Genomic DNA, 26930 nt, shown 5'->3' with positions numbered 1-26930 from the left:
GTCTTGTATTCCAATCATGTGTATTGTCCCACCAAGTTTCAGTGATTCCAATTACATCATATTTCTGTTCCTGTGTTAGTAGCTCCAATTCTCCTTGTTTTTTGCCCATGCTTTGTGCATTAGTATAGAAACATTTTAGTTTGTGATTGGTTTCTCTTTCTCCAATATTTTTATTAATTAGATTCTTTCGTCTTTGTTCTTCCTTTCCACTTCTAATAGCAGAGTTCTCAATAGCATTTGTCAGGTGTATGGCTTTTTCTGGTCTTTTGCTTCCCTTCCCATGTTGTTCTAGTTTAAAGCTCTCCTTACAAGTGTAGCAAGGCGACTTCCAAATACATGCTTTCCAGTCTTCGTAAGGTGCACCCCATCTCTAGCAAGTAGTCCATCGTATAAGTAGTTCACTCCGTGATCCAGAAATCCAAATCGTTGCTGACGGCACCATCGACGTAGCCAGTTGTTCACCTGCAGAATCTTATTCCACCTCCTTGTTCCATGGCCATCCACTGGGAGGATGGAAGAGAAGACCACCTGCGCTCCCAGTTCTTTCACTTTCTTGCCTAAGTCTTCAAAGTCTCTGCAGATGATTTCCAGGTCGTTTCTTGCGGTGTCATTTGTCCCCACATGTAGTAGCAGGAATGGGTAGTCATCTGTAGGTCTGAAGAGTCCTGATATCCTGTCAGACACATCTTTAATTTTTGCACCTGGAAGACAGCACATTTCTCTTGTAGTTATATCCGGTCTGCAGATAGCGGCCTCTGTTCCTCTCAGCAGGGAATCCCCCATGACCACCACTCTCCGTTTCTTCTTCACAACATTTTTCTTTCTCCATCCAGGAGGACTCTGAAGGCGTACAAGGTTGCTGTTTGTTGGCAAAGTCTTATCCTGATGTATTTCTTCATCGTTTTCCTGCGTGAGAGCCTGGTACTGGTTTCTGAGCAGTATGGGTGCTGACTGCCTCCTGATCCTCCTGCTTCTCTGGGTCACATGTCTCCATTCCTCTGTTTCTTCAGGTGCACTTCGAATTTCTTCTCTTTCTGTAACATGAAGAGATAATTCTGCTCTGTCCAAGAACTCTTCACCTTCCTTAATGATCTTCAACGTAGCTAACCTCTCTTCGAGATTTTGCAACTTTTCCTCCAACAGGGACACAAGCTTACATTTGTGGCATGTGAAGTTTGGCTTTTCCACTGGTAAATCTGTGAACATGTAGCAAGAAATGCAGCTCACCAAATGGCTCCTGGCCTCTTCCATCTTGAGATTTCTTAAAAACGATGAAAGATGAGCCAAATTTCCCAGTGATCGTTGAGCTCGCGGAGACTCTTCACTTATCCCAGAAGGCACTGGGAATATGCAAATGATCTCCTCAAGACTCTTCCCCTGGTTTTCCGATTTCCTCTTTTCAGCTGCAACCGCCAAAACCCAGTGATCGTTGAGCTCGCGGAGACTCTTCACTTATCCCAGAAGGCACTGGGAATATGCAAATGATCTCCTCAAGACTCTTCCCCTGGTTTTCCGATTTCCTCTTTTCAGCTGCAACCGCCAAAACCCAGTGATCGTTGAGCTCGCGGAGACTCTTCACTTATCCCAGAAGGCACTGGGAATATGCAAATGATCTCCTCAAGACTCTTCCCCTGGGTTTCCGATTTCCTCTTTTCAGCTGCAACCGCCAAAACCCAGTGATCGTTGAGCTCGCGGAGACTCTTCACTTATCCCAGAAGGCACTGGGAATATGCAAATGATCTCCTCAAGACTCTTCCCCTGGTTTGAGTCTCATCTTACATAGTTTTTAAGAAATCTCAAGATGGAAGAGGCCAGGAGCCATTTGGTGAGCTGCATTTCTTGCTACATGTTCACAGATTTACCAGTGGAAAAGCCAAACTTCACATGCCACAAATGCAAGCTCGTGTCCCTGTTGGAGGAAAAGTTGCAAAATCTCGAAGAGAGGTTAACTACGTTGAAGATCATTAAGGAAGGTGAAGAGTTCTTGGACAAAGCAGAATTATCTCTTCATGTTACAGAAAGAGAAGAAATTCGAAGTGCACCTGAAGAAACAGAGGAATGGAGACATGTGACCCAGAGAAGCAGGAGGATCAGGAGGCAGTCAGCGCCCATACTGCTCAGAAACCAGTACCAGGCTCTCACGCAGGAAAACGATGAAGATATACATCAGGATAAGACTTTGCCAACAAACAGCAACCTTGTACGCCTTCAGAGTCCTCCTGGATGGAGAAAGAAAAATGTTGTGAAGAAGAAACGGAGAGTGGTGGTCATGGGGGATTCCCTGTTGAGAGGAACAGAGGCCGCTATCTGCAGACCGGATATAACTTCAAGAGAAATGTGCTGTCTTCCAGGTGCAAAAATTAAAGATGTGTCTAACAGGATATCAGGACTCTTCAGACCTACAGATGACTACCCATTCCTGCTACTACATGTGGGGACAAATGACACCGCAAGAAACGACCTGGAAACCATCTGCAGAGACTTTGAAGACTTAGGCAAGAAAGTGAAAGAACTGGGAGCGCAGGTGGTCTTCTCTTCCATCCTCCCAGTGGATGGCCATGGAACAAGGAGGTGGAATAAGATTCTGCAGGTGAACAACTGGCTACATCGATGGTGCCGTCAGCAACGATTTGGATTTCTGGATCACGGAGTGAACTACTTATATGATGGACTACTTGCTAGAGATGGGGTGCACCTTACGAAGACTGGAAAGCATGTATTTGGAAGTCGCCTTGCTACACTTGTAAGGAGAGCTTTAAACTAGAACAACATGGGAAGGGAAGCAAAAGACCAGAAAAAGCCATACACCTGACAAATGCTATTGAGAACTCTGCTATTAGAAGTGGAAAGGAAGAACAAAGACGAAAGAATCTAATTAATAAAAATATTGGAGAAAGAGAAACCAATCACAAACTAAAATGTTTCTATACTAATGCACAAAGCATGGGCAACAAACAAGGAGAATTGGAACTACTAACACAGGAAAAGAAATATGATGTCATTGGAATCACTGAAACTTGGTGGGACAATACACATGATTGGAATACAAGGATAGAAGGATACAACTTATTTGCAAGAAACAGACTTGATAAACGAGGAGGGGGTGTCGCATTGTATGTTAGAAACGCGTATATCTGCACAGAGATTGAAGCTTCAGAGACTGGGAGTTCTGTGGAAACTGTTTGGGTAAGAATACAAGGACAGAACAATGGAAAGGACACCATTGTAGGCATTTACTACAGGCCGCCTGTGCAAGCTGAAGATATGGATGAACTCTTTATGCATCAAATGGCCAAGTTCTCCAAAAAATATGACATAGTTGTCATGGGAGATTTCAACTATCCAGACATTTGTTGGGAATCTCTCTCAGGCAAAACTAACAGGTCAAGGAAATTCTTGTCCTGACTTGCTGACAACTTTATCTTCCAAAAGGTAAGGGAGAAAACAAGGGGAACTGCTACCTTGGATCTAATCCTTATAAACAGGGAGGAAATGGTTGAGGAGGTAAAAGTGGCTGGGACCCTAGGAGGTAGCGACCATGCTATTTTAGAATTTTGGATAACTAGAGGCGGAAGACCTGTGAAGACTCAGACGTCAAGGTTAGATTTCAGAAAGGCAGATTTTAAGGGATTCAGAAAGAGAATTGGAGGGATCCCTTGCTGGATATCCTTAAAGACAAAAATGTCCAGGAAGGATGGGAAATCTTGAAAAATGAAATTCTCAAAGCACAGTTATCAATTCCGAAAAGAGGGAAGAATAGGAAGCATTTAAGGAAACCAGGATGGATGAACACAGAACTTAAGCACATGCTAAAAAGGAAGAAAAAAATGTTTATAAAATGGAAAGAGGGAGGCATATCTAAAGAAGAATATAATGCTGTCTGCAGAACCTGCAGGGCACAAATCAGATTAGCTAAAGCTGAAAACTAATTGAGGCTTGCAAGAGATGTCAAAAGCAATAATAAAGGATTTTGGGGATATGTCAAAAGTAAAAGAAAAGTCAAAGATGCTATAGGATTTTTACAGGATGAAAATGATGAAATGGTAAGACAGGATGTTGAGAAGGCTGAACTTTTAAATTCCTATTTTGCATCTGTTTTCTCTCAGAAAGGAAATGTAACATCAACTGTTATTCACTGTCCTATTAAGGGAATAGAAGAATCCAGGATATCTATAAACAGAAAGATAGTGAGGAAACACTTAGCTAACCTAAATGAATTCAAGTCTCCAGGTCCAGATGAATTACACCCCAGAATACTGAAGGAGATAGCAGAAGAAATTTTTGAACCCCTCTCCATAATCTTTGAAAATTCTTGGAGGACAGGAGAAGTGCCAGAAGACTGGAGAAGAGCAAATGTTGTTCCTATCTTCAAAAAGGGGAAGAAGGTGGACCCAGGCAACTATAGGCCGGTGAGTCTGACTTCTATACCATGGAAGATCTTTGAACAAATTATTAAACAACATGTATGTCAATACCTGGATAAGAATGAAGTGATTAAACAGAGTCAGCATGGGTTTGTAACTAATAAGTCATGTCAGACTAACTTAATTTCCTTCTATGACGGTATCACTGATTGGGTGGATCAAGGAAATGCTGTAGATATAGTATATCTTGACTTCAGCAAAGCATTTGACAAAGTCTCTCATACAATCCTTATTGAAAAAATGACTAAGTATGGAATGGACAAGGCAACTGTTAGGTGGATTCATAACTGGCTTAGTGATCGGACCCAAAGAGTGGTCGTAAATGGCTGCACATCCAGTTGGAAGAATGTCTCAAGTGGGGTACCACAGGGCTCTGTCCTGGGCCCTGTACTGTTCAACATCTTTATCAACGATTTAGATGAAGGAATTGAGGGTAAACTGATTAAATTTGCTGATGACACAAAGCTAGGAGGGATAGCTAATACTAGAGAAGAGAGAGAGAGGATTCAAAACGATTTAAATAAACTGAGGAAGTGGGCAGCAACTAACAGAATGGTTTTTAACAGGGAGAAATGCAAAGTACTACATCTGGGCAATAAAAATGAAAAAAGCAGATATAGAATGGGAGGAATAGGGCTATGTGACAGCACATGTGAAAAAGACTTGGGTATACTAATAGATCACAGACTGAATATGAGTCAACAGTGTGATGCAGCAGCAAAAAAGGCAAATGCAATTCTAGGATGTATTAACAGAAGCATACAGTCTAGATCACGTGAAGTCATTATTTCCCTCTACTCCTCTTTGGTCAGACCTCATCTGGAATATTGTGTCCAGTTTTGGGCACCACATTTTAAAAAAGACATCAACAAACTGGAGCAAGTTCAGAAAAGAGCGACCAGAATGGTGACCGGTCTGCAAACCCTGTCTTATGAGGAAAGGTTGCAGGATTTGGGAATGTTTAGTTTGCAAAAGAGAAGACTGAGAGGAGACTTAATAGCTGTCTACAAATATCTAAAGGGCTGTCACATTGTAGAAGGATCAACTTTATTCTCATTTGCACAAGGAAAGACTAGAAGCAATGGGATGAAACTGAATGGGAGGAGACACAGATTATATATTAGAAAAAACTTTTTGACAGTTAGAGTGATCAATGAGTGGAACAGGCTGCCACGAGAAGTGGTGAGTTCTCCTTCAATGGAAGTCTTCAAACAGAGGCTGGACAGACATCTGACTGGGATGATTTAGCGAATCCTGCTTTGAGCAGGGGGTTGGACCAGATGGCCCAGGAGGTCCCTTCCAACTCTACGATTCTATGATTCTATGATTCTATGATTCTTGTCCGGGCTTTTCACATAATCTCAGTACATATCTGGGCTGCAGAATGCTGACAATAAGTAATTTACCTTCTGTGGCCAGTTTGCAGGATTTCCAAGATATGATCTCTTGCTTCTAAGAAAAACGTCCAGGGGGGTGTGTTCTGGCATTGAAATGAGAACTGGTCGTTTCCTCCTACTCTACTAAAACCTGCCCTCTATAGCAACAACCCCACCCTCCATAGCAACAGGCCCTCCCCGACCACATGAACAAATCCTCCTCACACAGTAACAAATCCTCCCCCTCTAGCAGCCTCAGTGCAGAGAGCAGGACCACCCCGCTGCTCCTCCCCCAGACACACGCTGAACAGTGATCTATGGAAAGTGAAACTAGTGAGGAGGAAGCAACCAGTTCCCATTTCAATGCCAGAACACACCCCCCCGGATACTTTTCTTAGAAGCAAGAGATCATATCTTGGAAACGCTGCAAACTTTTCACAGAAGGTAAATTACTTATTGTCAGCATTCTGCAGCCCAGATATGCACTGAGATTATGTGACAAGCCCAGACAACCCCTCTAAGAAAAATATGGATTACTTTGGAATAAGCTATTGGATCGCAGATATCAAAGTATCATTTTATTCAGCTGTAATGGTTTTTCCCATTCATTAAATTAATGAAAAATTACACCACTCTAGTGGCTTGACCTACTCCGGAAATGTTCTTCAGTCCATCACGAGGGTACATCTCTGTCGGAATCACCTGACACTTGTAAGCTTTGCCTAATTAACTAAAGTGGTTTCCAGGACTTCATGTTGCTTGCTTAAAATATGTCATCAATATCAAATTAGTGGGGTTATCACACCCGGCATCCCCGACAATCAGCTGTTTTGGGTGCAGGACGTGGCTGGAAAAATCAGTTGCAGAGTGGAACTATACAACACCATAAAATGTATAGTGGCAGCGTCCGGGAACTACACATCAGCCCCTATTCCATTGAATTGGGTTAATTCTGCAACATCTTGTTGAGACCAATATACAGTTGGTTGATGGAACTATATAGTTCTGCTCTGCAGCTGATCAAGTCTGGCCGCCTCAAGCACCGAGAACATCTGAAGAGTGGGGGTACCGGGGTACCGGGTGACCACCTGCTTGCTCCATGAAACACTGGATTAGCCCACAGGTCACAAACAGCAGGAGGCAGACCAGAGCAGCAGCAAAAACAGATGAAAATGACAGAAGGTGAGCATCAGAAAAAGGGGCAGGGGACTTTTATTTTCAGCACTACTGCAGAGGTGAAATAAAAAAAATGCTTTGAAAACATTTATTGTCTAAAAACCCTACAGAGATGAAGGTCTTTGTTTCTTTTTCTCCTGTTTTACTGTAATTATGCAAAAAAATAAACAAATGTATTAAGTGTCCAAACCATCCATTAGATATAAGTGAATAAGTTCAGGATCCCTACCGGACAGTTAGTGCCCGGTGCTAAACGCCGAACATGGACTTCTCCCGGAACTCGATTGCAAAAAGAGAATATTTTCAGCCTCAAAAGTCCAGGGCCCCATTGTTATCAATGAGGTTCCGGTTCTGGTTCAAGTTTGGGTACAGTTCTTGTACCCGAATCAATCTTAAGAATAAAGTTTGGTACTGGTACCAGAACTCAAACTTCCACGGGTCCGCTCATCCCTACCCTCCATATATTAAAATTTAAAATAGTATAAAGAATATGTCAACTGGATAGGGGTCAGTGTTAAAACAGATCAGTTTTAGTGCCATTTTTTGGAGTTTTGCTACAAAGAGAATTGCACCTAATAAGAGATCAAGAGCCCTGATAAGCTTTGCTCACACGTTGCGTTCTTGCTGTATTTTTTTCTGGCAAAACCTGTTCTCTTGGCAGTAAAAATAAATCTGCTTATGAAGAGCAGGTTTTGTGTGTTTTTGCTAGTTGTTTAATTTTTTGCTGTGTTTATTAGTGCGGATATTCTATGTGTAAGGGTGGTTTCACAATAGCGCTTTTTAAGCGCACGCACAGCCGGGGGTAGCTCCGCCCCCGAGCCGGCTCTCTGCCCGGCGTGCCCGCCCCTTGCTTGTAGTGCCGCCTCCTAGCGCACAGCGGCGCCTGTGATCGGCGCACCCTATCTTTAGCATAGGGTGCGCAGATCGTGCGCAGGCCGTGCGCTAGTTGCGCTTTGACCTGCGCTGCGCACTTTTGACGGTGTGCCGTGCGCGCCAAAATCCGAAAAGTTTGATTTTGGTGCGCACGGCGCACCGTCAAAAGTGCGCAGCGCAGGTCAAAGCGCAACTAGCGCATGGCCTGCGCACGATCTGCGCACCCTATGCTAAAGATAGGGTGCGCCGATCGCAGGCGCCGCTGTGCGCTAGGAGGCGGCGCTACAAGCAAGGGGCGGGCACGCCGGGCAGAGAGCCGGCTCGGGGGTGGAGCTACCCCCGGCCGTGCGTGCGCTTAAAAAGCGCTAATGTGAAACCACCCTAACTTGTGTACAGTATATGTTTAATTAAGCTATTTTTATTGACCTAAAAAGCAGAAAAAACTCATGGTTGCATTTTTTGCAAACATTTTTGAACTTTCTCCTTGCTCTCCATGGAGAAAAAAGTTGCAAAAATGCTGAAAGAGGGTTACAGAGTATTATTAAATGCCTAGGGTATAGAGTATATATTTAGATCAAGTGCTTTTAACTATTGGCTGCACGGTGTTGGGCTGAGAGCACAGCCCCCATCTGTGGAGTCAGAAACTCAGACCATCCTCATGGAGTCGGTTTCTAACCGTTTGTGCAGACACATGCACATTTGTGGCCTGCTGGAGGTCATTTTGCAGGGCTCTGGCAGTGCTCCTTCTGTTCCTCCTTGCACAAAGGCTGAGGTAGCGGTTCTGCTCCTGGGTTGTTGCCCTCCTATGGCCCCCTCCACGTCTCCTGGTGTACTAGCCTGTCTCCTGGTAGCGCCTCCAGCCTCTGGACACTACGCTGACAGACACAGCAAACCTTCTTGCGACAGCTCGCATTGATGTGCCATCCTGGATGAGTTGCACTACCTGAGCCACTTGTGTGGGTTGTAGAGTCCGTCTCATGCTACCACGAGTGTGAAAGCTCAACCAACATTCAAAAGTGACCAAAACATCAACCAGAGAGCATTGGTACTGAGATGTGGTCTGTGGTCCTCACCTGCAGAACCACTCCTTTATTGAGCGTGTCCTGATAATTGCCAATAATTTCCATTTGTTGTCTATTCCATTCGCACAACAGCATGTGAAATTGGTTGTCAAACGGTGTTGCTTCCTAAGTGGACAGTTTGATTTCACAGAAGTTTGATTTACTTGGAGTTATATTCTGTTGTTTAAGTGCTCCCTTTATTTTTTTGAGCAGTGTGTAGATATATATATATATATATATATATATATATATATATATATATACCTATCATTCTTAAGGTTTACTACTCTTCTATAATATTTTCTAGAAATCCTTACTACACAAGATACTTTTAAGCCTGAACGCTGTGAATCTGATTGTATCATTTGTATAACGCCATCACTATCATTTCTTCACAGCTTGTGATATGCTGATAGAATATGGCTACTTTTCAAATTCAATATTTTGCTTTGGAAAAAAAAAGAAGAAAGCAGAGATATGCCAGCGGCATTGATTGGTCAGGTCATATTTCACAATGGCTCACAATAGCTTTGTACACCGTGCTCTGATACTGACACTATAATATGAAAATAGTCCTGGACCGTTGGGTGTATTTAGTAATACAGTACTCGGGTTTGTCAGTGTTGTCATATTTATGAGTAATGTAGTCCTCCCATTAGCTAACATGACTATTAAAGACAACATGGTGTCATGACATGACCCTCCTGGCATAATTGTGTTGTCATGTGTCATGTTTATGGGGTCAGCGTGTTTTCCAAATAGCCTCAAAAAGTTTGTGGCCAGTGGTAATAATGCCTTCTGTCTTTGTGATCACTCTTGCCTCTAGTTACTACTTAAATAGGGAACATGAATGACATGATGACAATAAGGATTACCGGGGCTTCTGCCATCCCATCCTTCCCCCCAGCTGTTGTGAGAGTCTGCGTGTAATTCCACTGTTAGTAATAGGACAACAGCCTAAAGTTGAGGACAGCAGTCTGGAATGTAGAAACCGGAGACTTCGTCACAGTTTTCTGTCCAGGCTGAGAAATCTACTAAAGAATACTGTCATTTGCTGGATTATTTGCATTCAGAAAGAACGATAATGTTCTCAGCAGGATGTGGTTCTGCAATTTAGCCTCGGGTTCCTTATAATGGATTATCCACTCAGTATACAGTGTCATGTAAAAGTTTGGGCACCCCTGGTAAAAAATTACTGTTGTTGTGAGCAGTTAAACAAGTTGAAGATGAAATGATCTTTAAAAGGGCTGAGGTTAAAGATGACACATTCCCTTTGTATTTAGGCAAAACCTCATTGAAACTATTACAGATTGTAGATTCTTGTTTGAGGGATTTTCATTCATTTATCTTTGGAAAATTCGTCCAGTTTTGTGAGATTCCTGAGTCGTCTTGCATGCATTACTATTTTGAAATCTAGCTGCAGATTTTCAATGATGTTCCGATCAGGGGACTGTGAGGGCTATTGCAAAACCTTCAGCTTGGATCTTTTGAGGCAATCTATTGTGAATTTTGACATGTGTTTAGGATCATTATCCAATTGTAGAAGTCATCCTCTTTTCAACTTCAACTTTTTGACAGATGGTGTTATGTTTGCATCAAGAATTTGTTAACACTTCATTGTATAAATTCTTCCCTCCACCCATGAAATATTCCTTTTGCAACATAACCCCAAAGCATGATTGATACACCACCATGCTTAATGGTTCGTGAGATGTTCTTTTGCTGAAATTCTGTGCCCTTTTTTCTCCACACATACCTTTGATCGTTGTAGCCAAAGTGGTTGATTTTACCTCATTAGTCCACAGGACTTGTTTCCAAAATGCATCAGGTTTGTTTAGATTTTTCTTGCATACTTCTGATGCTAAATCTTTCTGAAGGTCTTTTGAAGTCAAGCAGGGGTTCTGATGTGCTTCTCTAGCAATCCAGAAGCAGCTCTCGCTGAAATTTTGCTTGGTCTTCCAGATTGTATCTTGACCTCTACTGTTCCTGCTAACTGCCATTTCTTAATTACATTTTGAACTGAGGAAATGACAACTTGAAAATGCTTTGCTATCTTCCTATAGCCTTCTTTTGCTTTGTGGGTCTCCACCATTTTCATTTTTAGAGTGCTAGGCAGCTGATTTGAAGAACCCATTGCTCTTTTTTTTTCACAAGGTTAGAGGAGGTCGGATTTTTATAAAGTTGGGAAATTTTCATCACCTGGCCTTTCCTAACCTAGACAGTAACCAAGTCATAACCCTAACAGGCTAATTAAGGTCTGAAATCTTGGTCGAAGTTATCTGTGCACACAAATCTCCAAGGATGCTCAAATTTTTGCATTGGCCAGTTTTCCGTTTTGTAACTTTTAACCCCTCTCTGACAATAGACGTACTATTCCGTCTATGTGCCCTGGGACTTAATTCCCATGGACAGAATAGTATGTCATAGGCGATCAGTCACGCTCACAGGGGGAGCATGGCTGATCGCGGGCGGGTGTCAGCTGATTCTCACAGCTGACGCCTGGTACTAAGTGTCAGGAGCAGTCACGAACTGCTCCCGGCACTTTAACCCACAGAACACTGTGATCAAACATGATCGCAGCGTTCCGGAGCCAGCAGAGGGGCTGACAGTTCTTCGTGGTAATCGACTAGAGTGGGCATTTAATAGTGTCTGGCATGTTGGAGAGGTGTTCTCTTCACTAATGAATGGCAGTTTTCACTGTACAGGGCAGATGGCAGACTGTGTGTATGGTGTTGTGAGAATTTGCGATTCGCTGATGTCAACATTGAGAATCGAGTGGCCCACAGTGGCGGTGGGTTTATGGTATGGGCAGGTGTATAGGCAACTAACACCAGTGCATTTTATTGATGAATTTTGAATGCACAGAGAAACAGTGACGAGATCCTCAGGCCCATTTTTGAGCCATTCATTCACGACCATTACCTCATCTTGCAGCATGATAATGCACTGCCCCATGTTGCAGGGATCTGTACACAATTCCTGGAAGCAGTTCTTGCATGGCCAGCACATTCACCGGATATGTCACCCATCGAGCATGTTTGGGACACTCTGGATCAGCGTATTTGACAGCGTGTTCACGTTCCTGGTAATATCCAACAACTTTGCACAGCCGTTGAAGAGGAATGGACCAACATTACACAGGCCACAATCAATAATTTGATCAACACTATGCGGCGGAGTTGTGTTCCCCTGCATGATTCAAATACCAGATACTGACTGGTTTTCTGACACCCCCCAACCTCCCAATACTGTAAAACTGCACATTTTAGAGTGGCCTTTTATTGTGGACTGCCTATGGCACACCTGTTCAATACTCATGCTGTCTAATCAGCATCTTGACATGCCGCACCTTTGAGGTGGATTATCTCTGCAAAGGAGAAGGGATCAGCAACACAGATTTAGACAAATTTGTGAACAATAAACTGGGAGCAAAAATAAAAGTGTTGTATGTATATTTTTGTTCAATGTAGATAGATCTCAAATTATCTAATTAGTCCTTAGTAAGTTAACTGACATTAAGAATCATTTGTCTACATTTTCCGAACTACTTTGGGAGAACACATTCCAACGGTTTAAGTGTCCCTCGCTAACAAACTCTCGAGATTTGCCCTTTGATTGGCAGAAGAATGATATGCATGAACATATAGGCCCAGATTTTTCCACCGGTTTTGATTAGGGGGCATGGTGAAGACAGGTGCTCTTGATTCACTAAGAGACACACGTCTTTTAAAGAATCATAAGGGTCTAACCAGTAGTGTGCACCTCTGTGCGCCATAGCAGAAATCACCTTTATCACCTAGTCTGTAGATAATTGATAAGTTTTGATTCTGGAAAACCTTCTTTAAAGAAGCACTCCTATCAAAGTTTTTATCTTCTTCATATATTGCAATCATTACATTATATAGCACTGAGTACTTACAATTGCTCATTTTACCTTTCTACCCAGTAAATTCTTCTCTTTTCTCTGCTCTATGTCGAAACAGGAAGTCACTTGTCCCTGCATTTATCATTCACCTCTTCATATCCTAACCCAGCTGCTGCCTCCTTCCTCCTGCCAGGGACTTTTGCAGGGGCTTATGATTCATGCAGGGAAATTGACCTCCTGTTTCTACATAGAGCTTAGAAGGATTCAGCTAGTCTGTTTTTAATCACATGATGTCATAGACCTATTGGAAGATAGAATAATTAGCTGGGTAGAAAGGGAAAATGAGCCATTGTAAATACATACGGTAGTTCTATATAATATGATGATTGCAGTATATAAAGAGGATAAAAATGTTGATGGGAGGGCTTCTGTAAACAAAAGGAAGGTCTGATGTGAGAAAGAAAAAGGCAAAGTCCATATGTGATTCTTTATATTTATTTTTAGTATGCTCCAACATTTTTCAGGTGAATGTTGATTCATTTTGAGACATTAGTCAGTCATTATGTTAACAATGTGGAAATATTTAACCATGATGTCACTTTCTAGTTTCTGTTAAATTCTTCTGTGATAGAATAATCTCATAAATAGTCTGATGTGTCAAGTTGAGACGCTTTTGCAATTTATGTTTTTGGTCTTTTTTCTTTACAAAATGACATTGACAGATAGTGGTATTTATACACCGAATTCTTCTCTAAAATACATTATTAGAAGTGTACTTCTTTAAGTATGGATGGTAAAGGAATCTTAATGAAAGAAACACTTGGAATTCTGTATAGAATGCTGTTTTTCTAATGCTGTTAAATCTAGGAGAGGGCTCGGACCAGAAGCCGTATATCCTCAGAATACACACAGCTCAATTCTTTAGGCACATGCACCCATCAGAGCCATGGAGATTGTATGAAACTGTTATATGTCCTTATGCATGAACCCTTCAAATATGGGTTTAACTATACTTATTCGTTGAAGACCAAGAAACAAATAATGCGGGACCAAAGTATGTACAATTTTTAAAAAAAAAACTTTCATTAGATGTCAGTTAAAAACAACATATATACCGGACATATCAACACGAAGTCAAACTGATGGGAGAGCAAGAAAAAGTTTCTTTATAACGAAAATTCATTAAATTCATTAAACATCAGTCACAACAACTCAAGCGTCTGCTAAATCTTTCTAAAGGTCTTTATCAGTCAAGTTGGGATTCCAATTTGCCTCTCTAGCAATCCTATGAGAAGCTCTCACTGAAATATTGCTTGGTCTTCCAGACTTTATCTTGACCTCCACTGTATGTGTTTACTGCTATTTCTTAATTACATTTTAAATTGAGGAAAGGGCAATGTGAAAAGCTTTGCTATCTTCTTATAGCCTTCTCTTGCTTTGTGGGCCTCCACCATTATCACTTTCACAGTGCTAGGCAGCTGCTTAGAAGAACCCATGACTGCTGTTTTTTGGCACAAGGTTAGAGGCGGTTGTTTTTTTTATAAATCTGGGACATTTGCATCACTTTGCTTTTCCTAACTATGATGGTGAACAAGCCATAACCCTAACAGGCTTATTACGGTGTGAAATCTTGCTCAAAAGTTATCTGAGCGGATACATTTCCAAGGGTGTCCAAACTTTGGAATTGGCCCATTTTCCTTTTTGTAATTTCTAAAATGTAAAAAAAAGACAATATATATTTTGTGGGCCTAAAATACAAAGGAAATGTGTCATCTTTAACTTTAGGCCTTTTAGAGATCATTTCATCTTCAACTTGCTTAATTTCACACTAACAGTAATTTTGACCAGGGGTACCCAAACTTTTACATGCCACTGTATATTGTCTGAAGAGCAGGATGATACATTGTAAACAATTGGAAAGGTATCAATTAACACAGCTTAGAGAAGATCTCAACTGCTTCTGGTACATAAAGTCTATAGAACCCAAACAGTTTTATGTAAAATGGGTCTGAGAGTAAACGATAGCTGTTCTAGATAGGAGAAAGAAGGAGCTCACTTGATCCATATGTTTTGGCATGCCCTCTATTACTTGGACTATGGGAGAGTGCTGTTAGGCTAGTTTCACATTTGCGCTTTTGAGCGCAGCGACGGCCTGCGCACGGCCGCCGCTAAGCCCCGCCCCCTGCCGCGCCTCCGCCGGTAGCTCCGCCTACCGGCGCATGACGCTGCATGCGTCCTGCATCCCCTATTTTTATCACTGGGGCGCAGGCCGTGCGCAGTATGCGTTTGGCGGCGCATGCGTCCTTTTGTTGCAGTTTGGTTGCGCTCGGCGCACCGTGAAAAGGACGCATGCGCCGCCAAACGCATACTGCGCACGGCCTGCGCCCCCAGTGATAAAGATAGGGGACGCAGGACGCATGCAGCGTCATGCGCCGGTAGGCGGAGCTACCGGCTGAGGCGCGGCAGGGGGCGGTGCTTAGCTGCGGCAGTGCGCAGGCCGTCGCTGCGCTCAAAAGTGCAAATGTGAAACTAGCCTTAGATATATATAAATCCCTCTTCGTCTTAAATCTTGTGTTTTGAGTCTGATGGGGGATACCACTCCAGTGCATCTAGCCAGAGCTAAAATACTATACCAGACTAGCAAAAGTATAGGTAAAAATTGGTTGGTGAATATTACTCCCTCTATGGATGAGGATCAGTAGCGTAGCTACCAGGGGGGCTTAGGGTGCGGCTATCCTGGGGCCCATGTTAACTAGATTACCATGCACAGCGCGCCACTATAGTCATGCTCTCTGGTATTGTAGGGACACATGTCCTGCCTGCACTACCACTCTCCAACAGAACTGGCCAAGACACCGGCGCATGCACAGGACGCCAGAGTTCTGGCACGATGACATCATAGCGCCACACCGGGACACATGTTTGGATTGTGGATTATGTGAGTACATGATGTTTTTTATTTTGTTCAAAGCTTGTGTAACTGTGAGAGCATCATAGAATATGGGGCCCCCTTATACTTTGTAGGAACTACTGTGGAGGGTCCTTATGCATTGTGACAGCAATCATTCAGCATGGTAGCTAATGTTAGGACCATTGAACAGAGTGTGAGTAAATATGGGGGCCATTATACAGAGTTCAAACTACTGTGGGGCCATTATACAGTTTGTCAAGTAATGTGCTCATTATACAGTGTTGGAGCAAATTTGGAGCTAATATACAGAGTAGGAGCTAATGTGCTGCCAGTCTACAGAGGGGTAGCTTATATCGGGCCATAATAAAGAGTGGTAGTTAATGTGAGGCCATTATATCATGTGGGAGCTAATGTGGGGGCATTATACAGAGTGGGAGCTAATGTGGGCCGATTTACAAAGTGGAAGCTAATGTGGGGTCATTATACAGCATGGGAGCTAATGTGGGCCATTATGCAGTGTGGGAGTTAATGTGGGACCATTATACAGAGTGGGAACAAATGTGGGGGCATTATAATTATATAGAGTGGGAGCTAATGTGCAGCCATTATGCAGTGTGGGAGCTAATGCTGGAGCCGTGTTATGGGGTTTCCGCAACAGAGAGGAGTCAGAAGACTGCGGCATCTGATTGCTCTTACTCCTGTGCTAAAAAGCACTTGTTTCATTTTAATGGTGTTTACTCTTTTTTGGCAGAACAAGGGTTAATTGGCCATGTTGGAAAACCGTGAGCTCTCAGTTGAGCTCAGTTAACCACTCCTGTTCCCTTTATAATCTGGCTCCTGATTCAATTCACTGTCAGAGCTAGCATTTTCTGCATGGCTTAGGAGAGGAGTTCCTATGAGAAGGAGTTCTGCAGGAGTTATCTGTGACTGTTGTGTGGTTTGTAAGTGTGTTAATTCCCTTACCTCCTCTACTTTGGTTTATTCCCCTTCCTCCACCCCCAGGTGCATTATTCTGTTATATGTGAGTGAATATTTTGTATACGTGGTGCTTTCTGTTAACCCTTATTTGTGTTGCCTTGTTTGTCAGTTTGGTGTATTGCAGTGCACCGTAGTGCCCCTCTTCCCTGGGTGGGGGAAGAGAACATACGGAGGTCTATCTCAGGAGATTAGGCAAAGGTGGTGGCCCCGGCATCTTCACCATCAGAAGTATCCTGGGGAATAGGGCAAGCTAGGGAGATCCCTATTGTCAGGGACAGGGAAGGAGCCCCTAATCCTGGGTCACTCAACAGCTGTGCGGTGACAAGCTGTTTAAAACGTAGGAGCTAATGTGGTACTGTTATACAGTGTGGGAACAAATATGGGGCCATTATAAAGAGTGGGAGCTAATGTGGGGCCATTATACAGTGCAGGAAATAATATGGGGCCATTATGCAGCATGAGAACTAATGTTGGGCTATTATATAGCGTGTGAGCTGATAAGGGGCCATTATACAGTGTGGAAGCTAATGTGGGACAATTAGACAATGTGGGAGCTAATTATACAGTGTGGGGACTACTGTGGTGATCATTATATTGTGTTTTGATGGAGCAGTGAAGACATCATACTGTGTATAGTGGAGCTGTGGGGGCATCCTGTGCACGCTGCTAAAGATAAATGAATATTCACTGCACTGGCAATAAATATTCATTTCTCTTATAGCAGGCACAGTGTGAGCCGCAGCTGCTGGCTTTTAGCAGCTGTAAAACAAACCCCTCCTACTTACCTTCCCTGCATGCCCTCGCAGTAACTCATTCCGGCTTCAAGCAGCTCCTGCAGGTGAGTGATCATGTGTCCCTGCTGAGTGGAGAGAGGTGAACATTCATTACCTTAATGAGTGGTTACACATGATCAGCCATTCACAGGAGCTGCTGGAAGCCGGAACAAGATGCTGGCGCACAGGGAAGGTAAGTAGGAGGTTTTGTTTTTTTTATGCTTTTCTCATGGGGGCCATGCATACAAAGATAGGGATGAGGAGCCATGCATACAAGGATGGTGATAAGGAGCCATGCATACCAGGAGAGGGATGAGGAGCCATGCATACATGGACAGGGATGAGGAGACCATGTATACCAGGATGGGGATGCGGGGACAATGCATACCTGGCTTATACTTGAGTCAATACGTTGTCCCAGCTTTTTGTGGCAAAAATAGGTGCCTTGTCAACTTTTACATGAGTATATACAGTAAATGATTTATTTATAATGCTAGCTTATATACTCCGCCATACTCCACAACGCTACAGATATCATCATTGGGGGCTCACAATCTAAATTACCTCTCAGTCTTTGGAGTGTGAAAGGTAACTAAAGCTCCAGGATGAAACCCACACAAATTACTTGCAGATGTTGTCCTTGGTGAGATTTAAATCCAGGACTCCAGTACTGAACAACATTGCTAACCACTGAGCCAACATTCTGCGTGCTAGAGTATAAGGGGAAGCTGTCACCCGTTTTGCCATGCATTTGTGGTACTAGCAGGTACGCAGGATGCAGTGTCGAGATGCGAGACGGTTTTGTGTTTTTTGGTAACAACTTTTATAGGTTTATAGGTAACTATCCGCAGGGATAGTCTAAGCAACCGACCAAAATAACAGGAATTGTCCTCGCAGGGACTCAATACAAGTCAACACGGAAATCTAAGAACATGACTAAGTCCGGCAAAGCCGGTCACTATAGGGCCCCGGTATGGCCGACTACGGGTCCTTAACTATATAGTGTCACTGAACCGGCTCGACGTCCCTCGGCGTCCCGGACGATGGTTCTTCGGCGTAGCAGCTGCTGGGCCCAGCCGCTGAAGATCTTTCGTAGTCTTCGAGCGTTCCAACGCTCTGGTGAAGCAGGGGCACAACAGGCCCTGGAGGAGTCCTTGGACAGATAAGCTGCAGCCCCCGGATAGGGGCAAGCAGCGGCGATGCTGGCAGGCCACCTGCGCAGCCAGCGACTGCAACGGAGGACCCGCGGAGAGCAACGGCCCGGCCCTTGCCACGGACTGGAGCGGGACAGTGGTAGCCGCCGACTTCACAGAACTAGCCGCGGCCACGGGTAGAAGCGGGGCGGCTGCAGGCGGCGGGAGACAGGTCGCAGCCTCAGGCTGAAGTGAGGCGGCAGCGGCCGCTGGTGTCTGCGGGCAGGCCACAGCCGCTGGTGTCCACGGTCAGGCCGCAGCCACGGGCAGGAGCGAGGCGGCAACGGCCGCAAGTGACCGCGGGCAGGCCGCAGCCACGGGCTGGAGGAAGGCGGCAGCGGCCGCTGGTCGACGCAGGGCAGCGAGCGGTTCTCGGACGGTCGTCTCGGCACCATCCTACTGATGTCCAGGGGGAGCATCTCTCTGTGTCTCTGGCCTCCTTCCTGGCTTCGGTAAGTTGCTCTGGCTCTCAGTCGCTCCCACGGTCTCCTGCTCCTTCTGTCTCGTTCTGCTGACTCACTGTCACTCGCGTTCCCTGCCCCTTTTATATTGGCTCCTCCTCCATCCCACCTGTCAGTCTCCACGGTCCGTCCCTGAACTCTGTCCCCCAGAAACAGTTTCCCCCGGAACCCAGGTGACGGTCCCCTTGGTTCCGACCCGGACACTCGGCGGGGACCCTCTCTCCCACACTTGAACAAATACCACCACCTTCATCACCAGCCTTCAAAATACCTTTTGAATTGCTCCTGGACGGTCTGGTCTGATGGGCGTCATTGCTGCAGGGTCTGGACGGCGATTGACAGCGGAGAAGAGAGACGCTTCCGCAATGATGCCCATTGGACAAGGCTGTCCAAATTTGACTACAGTGGAGGAACAATTCAAAAGGCTTTTTAGGCAGTATACAGGGGAAGGCAGGGGATATATACAACTTTGTGGAATGCAGCACAGGCGCTGATGAAGGTGGTGTTTTTTGTTCAGACACGAAAAAACTGGTGACAGGTTCACTTTAATAAATACATTACATTCATCCTGATCTAACGACTGACCAGAAGATGTGACATTCCATCAGCAATGAAAGGCACATGTGCAAAAGGACTCCATCTAGTAATGTGTGACGTTATCCAATGTTGCAGTCATGTGACACAAACGTCAGAAAGAAGAAAGAAGATGATGTAATCAAAATCCATTGAATGAGCACGAGATTATATGATGATTTCCAAGGTAGTAAACTTAAAGGTACATAGATCATAGACTGGCCAACAAAATGGTGGGGATGAATGAAGGAACAATGATAAGAAAGTATGCAGTATGGACATGCAAGTGAAGCACAAAGGTGAGAGTTCAACAAAGGCACAGAAGAGATGAGATAGTTCAACAAAAGCACGGAAGTGAGGTGGAAAAGTGAACATCAGTTTATCTTTGTGTCTCTTGTTTTTGTATGTTTAAATTAGTTGTTTTTAACTGACAGCCAATAAAAGTGATTTTTAATTTTATACTAGAGATGATAGGAGATATCCACAGCTAATTGAATTCACGTCGAATTTCCTAAAATTTGCTGGTCCCCACAACTGTTTGCTGTTTGATTTGAGTAAATAAAAAAAATGCCCGTTGCATTTCTCACACTGCTGAAGAATGAAAGAGCAGGTTAATGACGGCAGGCAGGGCCGGACTTCCTCATAATGCACTGCAGCTATCATATCACATAGTCTAGATACTACTCTTTCTTCTCCTTCTCCTTACGACTATTCTCGGTCAGCTCGCTTCATCAGCCAGCAACCACTCCATGGACACAACCTAGGGGAAACTTTATAAGTCCAGATCCCTGTATAGTGTGTAAAGGGTAAAGGCTAAGGCTGACCTGGAAATACAAAATAGAATGGTTTGTGTAAAGCCTGCCTGTGGAAGCTTTGTTAAGAGCTGTCAACCTTGACCACATGTTGTGCCATTACACTTGGCAAATCTGTTGATTTGGGGTTTTTTTGTTTGTTCTTTTAAATGTGTGGCAAATTGGAAAAGGAGGAGGATAAACTGAGTACATCCCTTCTTATGGGTGTTATGTTTAGAGTTCTATCATCTGTTAGATAACACATAAATGATTAAACAGGTCAATCCAAGTATCTATACTTACATGTATTTAATTTTTTGAATTTTCTTTTGCTTACAATTTTAGGAATAAATATTTATTTAAACAAGAGAAAATTTTCTTATATATTGATAAAGAGTACCTAGCTTGGCCAAAGGGTGTACGACCACAAGTGCTGAAGGCCTTCTCATATCGCCCTGTACACGTATCCAGATGTTTGCTTTCTTCTTGTTCATTCTAATTATAGACGGCTGCAGCCAATCGGTCAACCATATATGATCTTCAAATACTGCTATACCGAAAGGATGGCCTGTAAAATATCTCTATTTACCATAATGTACAGATAACCTACAATGTACTGTGAACTTACAGAAGTTCAGTGAAATATTAATACAATAAACACAATATCATAACATCTGATATTAAAGGTTTTGTCTTATGATTATTCATTGGAGACCATATTATTGTCCACTAACTATAATGAGAAAACTATACAGATGGTATGACCAGCGTCGGACTGAAGCACCTTGGGCCCACCAGAGAAAATCATTTTTGGGGCCCACTATGTAGCTACATAGAAATAAATGCAAGACACCAATTGTGTGGTAACACACGCTAATTTCAGGGTATAATATAAGGTAGTACATGTCTTAATTATGTAGCAGGAGTTGGGGTAGAATCATAGAGGGGTAGCCCCCTCATAGAATATAATGTAGCCTCCCTCATAAAATATAATGCAGCCCACCTCATAGGGTATAATGCAGCACCCCACAAAATATAATGCAACCCCCTCATAAGGTATAACACAGTTCCCAGGCCACCATAGAATACAATGTAGCACCCTCATAGGGTATAACACAGCACCCCTCATATAGTATGATGTAGCCCGCCCACAATATAATATAGTCTCCGGAGAGAATAATGCAGCCTCACCACAGAATATAATGCAGCCCCCCATAGAGTATACTGTAGCCCCCTAATAGGGCATAATGCTGCCCCCTCATATACTATGATGTAGCCCCCCAGAATAATGCAGTCCCCCAAAGAATATTATATAGCCCCCTCAAAGTATAATGCAGCCCCTCTCCACCCCCATCATTGTCCTCATCACCACCTCCATCATTGCTTTCTTCCCCACCACCCCATCACTGCCCATTCCACCACCTCAATCATTGCCTCCTCCCCCACCACCATCATTGTCCATTTCATCACCTCCATCATTGCCAGTCACCTCCATAATTGCCTCCCCACCACCATCATTGCCTCTCCCCACCACCATCATTGTCCATCACCTCCACCATTGCCCATCACATCCATCATTGCCTCCCCCACCAATCATTGCCCATCACCTCCATCATTGCCCATCACATCCATCATTGCCTCCCCCTCCGCCATCATTACCCATCACATCCATTATTGCCTCCCCCTCCACCATTGCCCATCACCTCCATTATTGCCTCCCCCACCAATATCATTGCCCATCACCTCCATCATTGCCTCCCCCACCGCCATCATTACCCATCACATCCATTATTGCCTCCCCCTCCACCATTGCCCATCACCTCCATCATTGCCTCCCCCACCAATATCATTGCCCATTGCCTCCATCATTGCCCATCACCTCCATCATTACCCATCACCTCCATCATTGCCTCCCCCACCTCCATCATTGGCCATCACATCCTAATATTATTGCCTCCCCCACCACCATCATTGCCCATCACCTCCATCATTGTCTCCCCCACCGCCATCATTGTCCATCACCTCCATCATTGCCCATCACCTCCATCATTACCCAACACCTCCATCATTGCCCATCACCTCCATCATTGTCTCCCCCACCAATATCATTGTCCTTCCCCACCACCCCTCTCACACACACACACACACACACACACAGCACCGGTCCGCATCACTCACTCACAATCACACATCACCGCATCACTCTCACACACACAGCACTGAATCACTCTCACACACAGCACCGTATCACTCTCACACACATACAAACAGCACCGCCTCACTCTCTCACACATACACAGCACCGCATCACTCTCTCACACTCACACACACATCGCACCACATACACACGCAGACACACAGCACATCTCACCTCCCCGCAGCAGCACATCCCGGAAGCCTCTTTCTCTCCGGCAGCTTTCTCTCTGATACAGCACGCTGGATGATGACGTCATCCAGCTGGGCTGTCACAGACAGGAAACGCCCAGAAAGCAGGAAGCCGGGATGTGCTGCGGCTGCGGCAAGGTGAGATGTGCTGTGTGTCTGTGTGTGTATGTGGTGCGGTGTGTGTGAGTGTGAGAGAGTGATGCGGTGCTGTGTGTGTGGTGTGGTGGTGAGGATGGGCTGCCGGCTATTAAAGAGGAATGGTATATTCATTTAGCTTTAGCAACGGGGACAGGATCCTGCCTCCCGCTGCTTCTATGCTGGCACAGGGTGGGCCCCCTTGACTCAGGGGCCCCATAGCCACTGACTTGGGGGCCCCTCGAGCAGTGGGGGCCCTTGGAGCAGTGGGGGCCCTAGGCACCTGCTGGCCAGTATGCCAGCAGTTGTCAGTGCCTGGGCCCACCGTAGAATCCTCCGGTGGGCCATTCCGAGCCTGAGTGTGGCACTTTCCTAGGGAAGCTTCTGTAAAGTACGGGCAGGGCAGTAGTCGTGGCTGAGCTTATCGGGCTTTGCAAGCCCTGACCTCCCTTTACGTAAAAATCACGTTTCACTTTCAGCTTACTTGCCTCTCTGTTCTCTGTGCTGTCAGGGTTCTTCCTTTGCTCCCTAAGGTCACTTTTGGTCATGTGAAATAACAGAGACACAGTCCAGTTGTAACTCAAAATGCAAAACTTTACTCTCTTGTCTTCGCAGCACATCCAGGTTCAATACAGCATCTAACAGCCGGTTCCACATTATACATCACTCCAGCTTTCCCTTCACTTCTCTCCCTGTCACACGGCTCAAGATCGGGTTGTACCATATTGTATGCTTCCTCGGCATCCTCCCTGTTCAAACTCACTGCCACCAGGTGTTCCTTCAGCCGTTTCGCCCCAGATCTGAGGGCATCAGCCCATGCGATGACCTGCCACATGGTAAGCGATCCACCCGCCTGTCCTGCTGTGTCTTCTCCTGTAGCTCACACACTTGTAGCTTCTGCAGCTGTGACTATACTGTAACACATACTCTGGATGTCTGGGCTCTGGCTTGAACACAACGTTACATGGTATCTAAGTTGCCTGGGCTATTAGCCTGCCCGAGTCCTATGGGCATCCTCGCCCTTCTCCCTCTATTCAGGAAGCTCCCTTCCTCTACTTCCAGTGACCCCTCCTACAGTTAACTATTTACACTCTTATCAAGACTACATTATGCTCCCTATCTACATCTAGTGGCCTAACACTAATAGTACACTTTCCCTGAATGATACATATATTACAACACCTTTATACATAAACAATATTTATACTTCAAACTGGGGACATGCTCGGGAGTTTAAGACGGTTACTGTGACCCACTTACACCGCCACCTTTGCTAAAGCGATCAGAAGGTGTCAAACAAATTGTACCATCAGTGATCTGACCTTGATAGATTACCCTTGCTATAGGTCATCATTGCTTGCTCTGAGACAAACCATTTAAAATTCTATAAAGAATAATGCACTGGCGCTTGATTCTAACCGCCCAGCTTCCTAGCTTGTTGGCAACCACCACCTGTTGCCTAGGGATATAGGTTATAAGTTATTTAAAATATTTGAAATGGTGCTGTGGGAGGAAATAAGATGCACAAAGAGAATTACTACCAGACTAGCCTCATTTTATTTTTAGAAAAGCACAAAATATTGGAAATCTTGTATCCCCTACTATACATGGAGCAACACTAAAGAATGGGCTTATAATGTCTTACACGAAAATTAGGGGGTTCACACCACGCAAAAAAATTAAAATGTGTTGCACATTATCCCTCAGGAGAAGAAATTAATTTAAAAATGGAAATTACACATTTATCACCCAGGACTTTATTACTTGCTAGACCAAGGGTGTGATATATTGCATAGAATATCCCTGCAATAAAAAAAATACGTAGGACGCACTAAAAGACCACTCTCCAAAAGAATAGGGGAACGTATCAGACATATTCTAAACAAGTTTGATGGCCATCCTTTGTCCAAACATTATGCAGAAAAGCATGAGGGCATCATTTCAGAAACTCAAATACGGGGCATTCAAACAGTGAAAAAAGATTGGAGGAGCGGGAATTTTGTCAAAAAGATGCCCCATGTAAAGAAATAGAATGGATTTTTGGCCTCATCACTTTACGACCAAATGGCCTGAACAGTGAAGTCAAATTATTTGGATTCCAGAAATAAAATAAAAAAGTGAAAAATAATAAAATAACCAAATAAATAATACAATAATTAATTGGATGCCAATAAATAGCACTACATGCATGAAGTTATAAATGTCATACCAATCAATCCTCATTAGTTATTGAGATGGCCCTATACAACTAGTTGGCTTCTAGTATAAAACCTCGCTAAATTTATATCCATGCAAATGAAATACAATGAGACATTGTTTAAGAATTCAGTTTGCTACTATCTTAAATTATTAAGTGATTTATAAAACTACACTGAGCGCACAATAACCGGCTGGACTGTATCTAAACAGCGTGTGTACTGAAGCTGACAGGTATATAATAAATGGATGCAAATCACGTATCTGATCCTGCCGCTATATAAGCTTAGTTGATGCAGGCTGAGCCATCCTTGATGAAGAAAGCCACAGCTTTTGAAACGCGTTGGATTTTATTCTCTCGACTTGGTCTTTGACTGTAGTGACGTCACTCACCACTCACCATGAACAGCAAATCCCTTGTCGCTGAGGTTAACCGACAGTAATCTCTTCTCAGCACACGCTACCGGCAGGGGCTGCACTGCAGCACCAAGATCAATCTACACGTACTCGACAGCAAATGCACTCAGCCAAGTTACTCATCTCCACTTCTCCTGGAGGAATTCAAGACCTTTCGAAGACCACACAGAACCATGATGTTCATCTTTAGTAGGTAGAGGAACCTCTTTACTCCTGCTGATTACTCTCAGCAATATTTCTCATTTAATTTTGTGCAGTGCAGATTGACCATCTGGTGCATGGATTCCTTCGACAGTTATTGTTCTATTTATTTCCTATTTATTCTATAAAGTGACCTGGTGCCCAGGTTACCGTCCATCACAACTATATCTCTTCCTCTTTCCCCCATGCAGGACAGCAGCACACTCTGACATTAGTGTCAGTGGACATTCTTGCTATGCAATGATGCTTATTTGTCAATTTGATTTAGTTATTTGATCACTGGATTTCAGAAATTTTATCTAATTATATCCCCCTCTTTTGTTCCCTCCTGTTTGTGCACCTTATTTCCTCCACAGCGCCGTTTGAAATATTTTAAATAACATTTTTAAAAAAATTTAAGTAAAAATATTGTCTAACCTTTAGGGAACCTACATATAGGAGAGAATTGCATAAATAGCAATTGTCTAAATTTATAATTGAGCATTGCACAAAATATGGAACTTTGTTGCCATTGGCCTCAACACAGGTTCTCCATATTAAATTAGTTTTAGATTCTGTATCCAACATAAGATTCAGTGTAGATTCTCAAATCCAAATCCATGAGCCTACACTGAATGACCAGATAAAGGCAGAAACTTGCAACAAATATATACTATTAACCATCTGATCTGGAAATGAGGGTAAAGGAAAGTCATAACATTGTATAACGTAAACAATTTGATAATATCTAGAGGTAATTCATATTTATTCAATTTATCCTGTAATGTGGTATAGTGTCCATGTAGATGAATCAAAAGGTAAAGAATTTAATCACACAAAAGAATATTACCCCAAAAACCTCACCTACATCATTCTGGGAAAGGATGAGTCGGTTTGATCCATCCAAATCAGAAGATTCAACAACTGATCTCTTGGTATCGCACCAATACAGCTTATTTGTGAGGGTATCCACAGTAATTCCACTAGGCCATAGTAAATTGGTGTTGATCAAAACCATCTTTTCATGACCATCTAGACTGGAGCTTCCAATATGGGGATTGGGCCCAATATCTGTCCAAAATAATCTCCTTAAAAGAAAGAAATCATAAATCAGTGCAGTCATTTAAAGCAATTTGAGAAATCCCAGCATTAATGCTAAGAG

The 26930-nt window shown here is 43.7% G+C and overlaps 1 protein-coding gene across 3 annotated transcripts in view; it reads right to left on the bottom strand.

Annotated features, from left to right (window-relative positions):
• EGF (epidermal growth factor) overlaps positions 1 to 26930 on the bottom strand; it is a 221387-nt gene that overhangs the window by 58397 nt on the left and 136060 nt on the right. For all 3 annotated transcript variants that reach the window (XM_073571963.1, XM_073571964.1, XM_073571965.1), the window contains 2 exons: positions 26633 to 26856; positions 20856 to 21023 (listed from right to left, as the gene is read on the bottom strand). In XM_073571963.1, coding sequence (XP_073428064.1) covers positions 20856 to 21023; positions 26633 to 26856 — 392 coding nt within the window. The remainder of the gene's footprint in view (positions 1 to 20855; positions 21024 to 26632; positions 26857 to 26930) is intronic.

This window comes from Dendrobates tinctorius, unplaced genomic scaffold (assembly GCF_039654945.1).
Source record: "Dendrobates tinctorius isolate UK_male_01 unplaced genomic scaffold, ASM3965494v1 ptg000030l, whole genome shotgun sequence".
Taxonomy (NCBI): domain Eukaryota; kingdom Metazoa; phylum Chordata; class Amphibia; order Anura; family Dendrobatidae; genus Dendrobates; species Dendrobates tinctorius.
The sequence above is the reverse complement of the archived record's forward strand: the minus strand, read 5'-3'. Positions and strand labels throughout refer to the sequence as shown.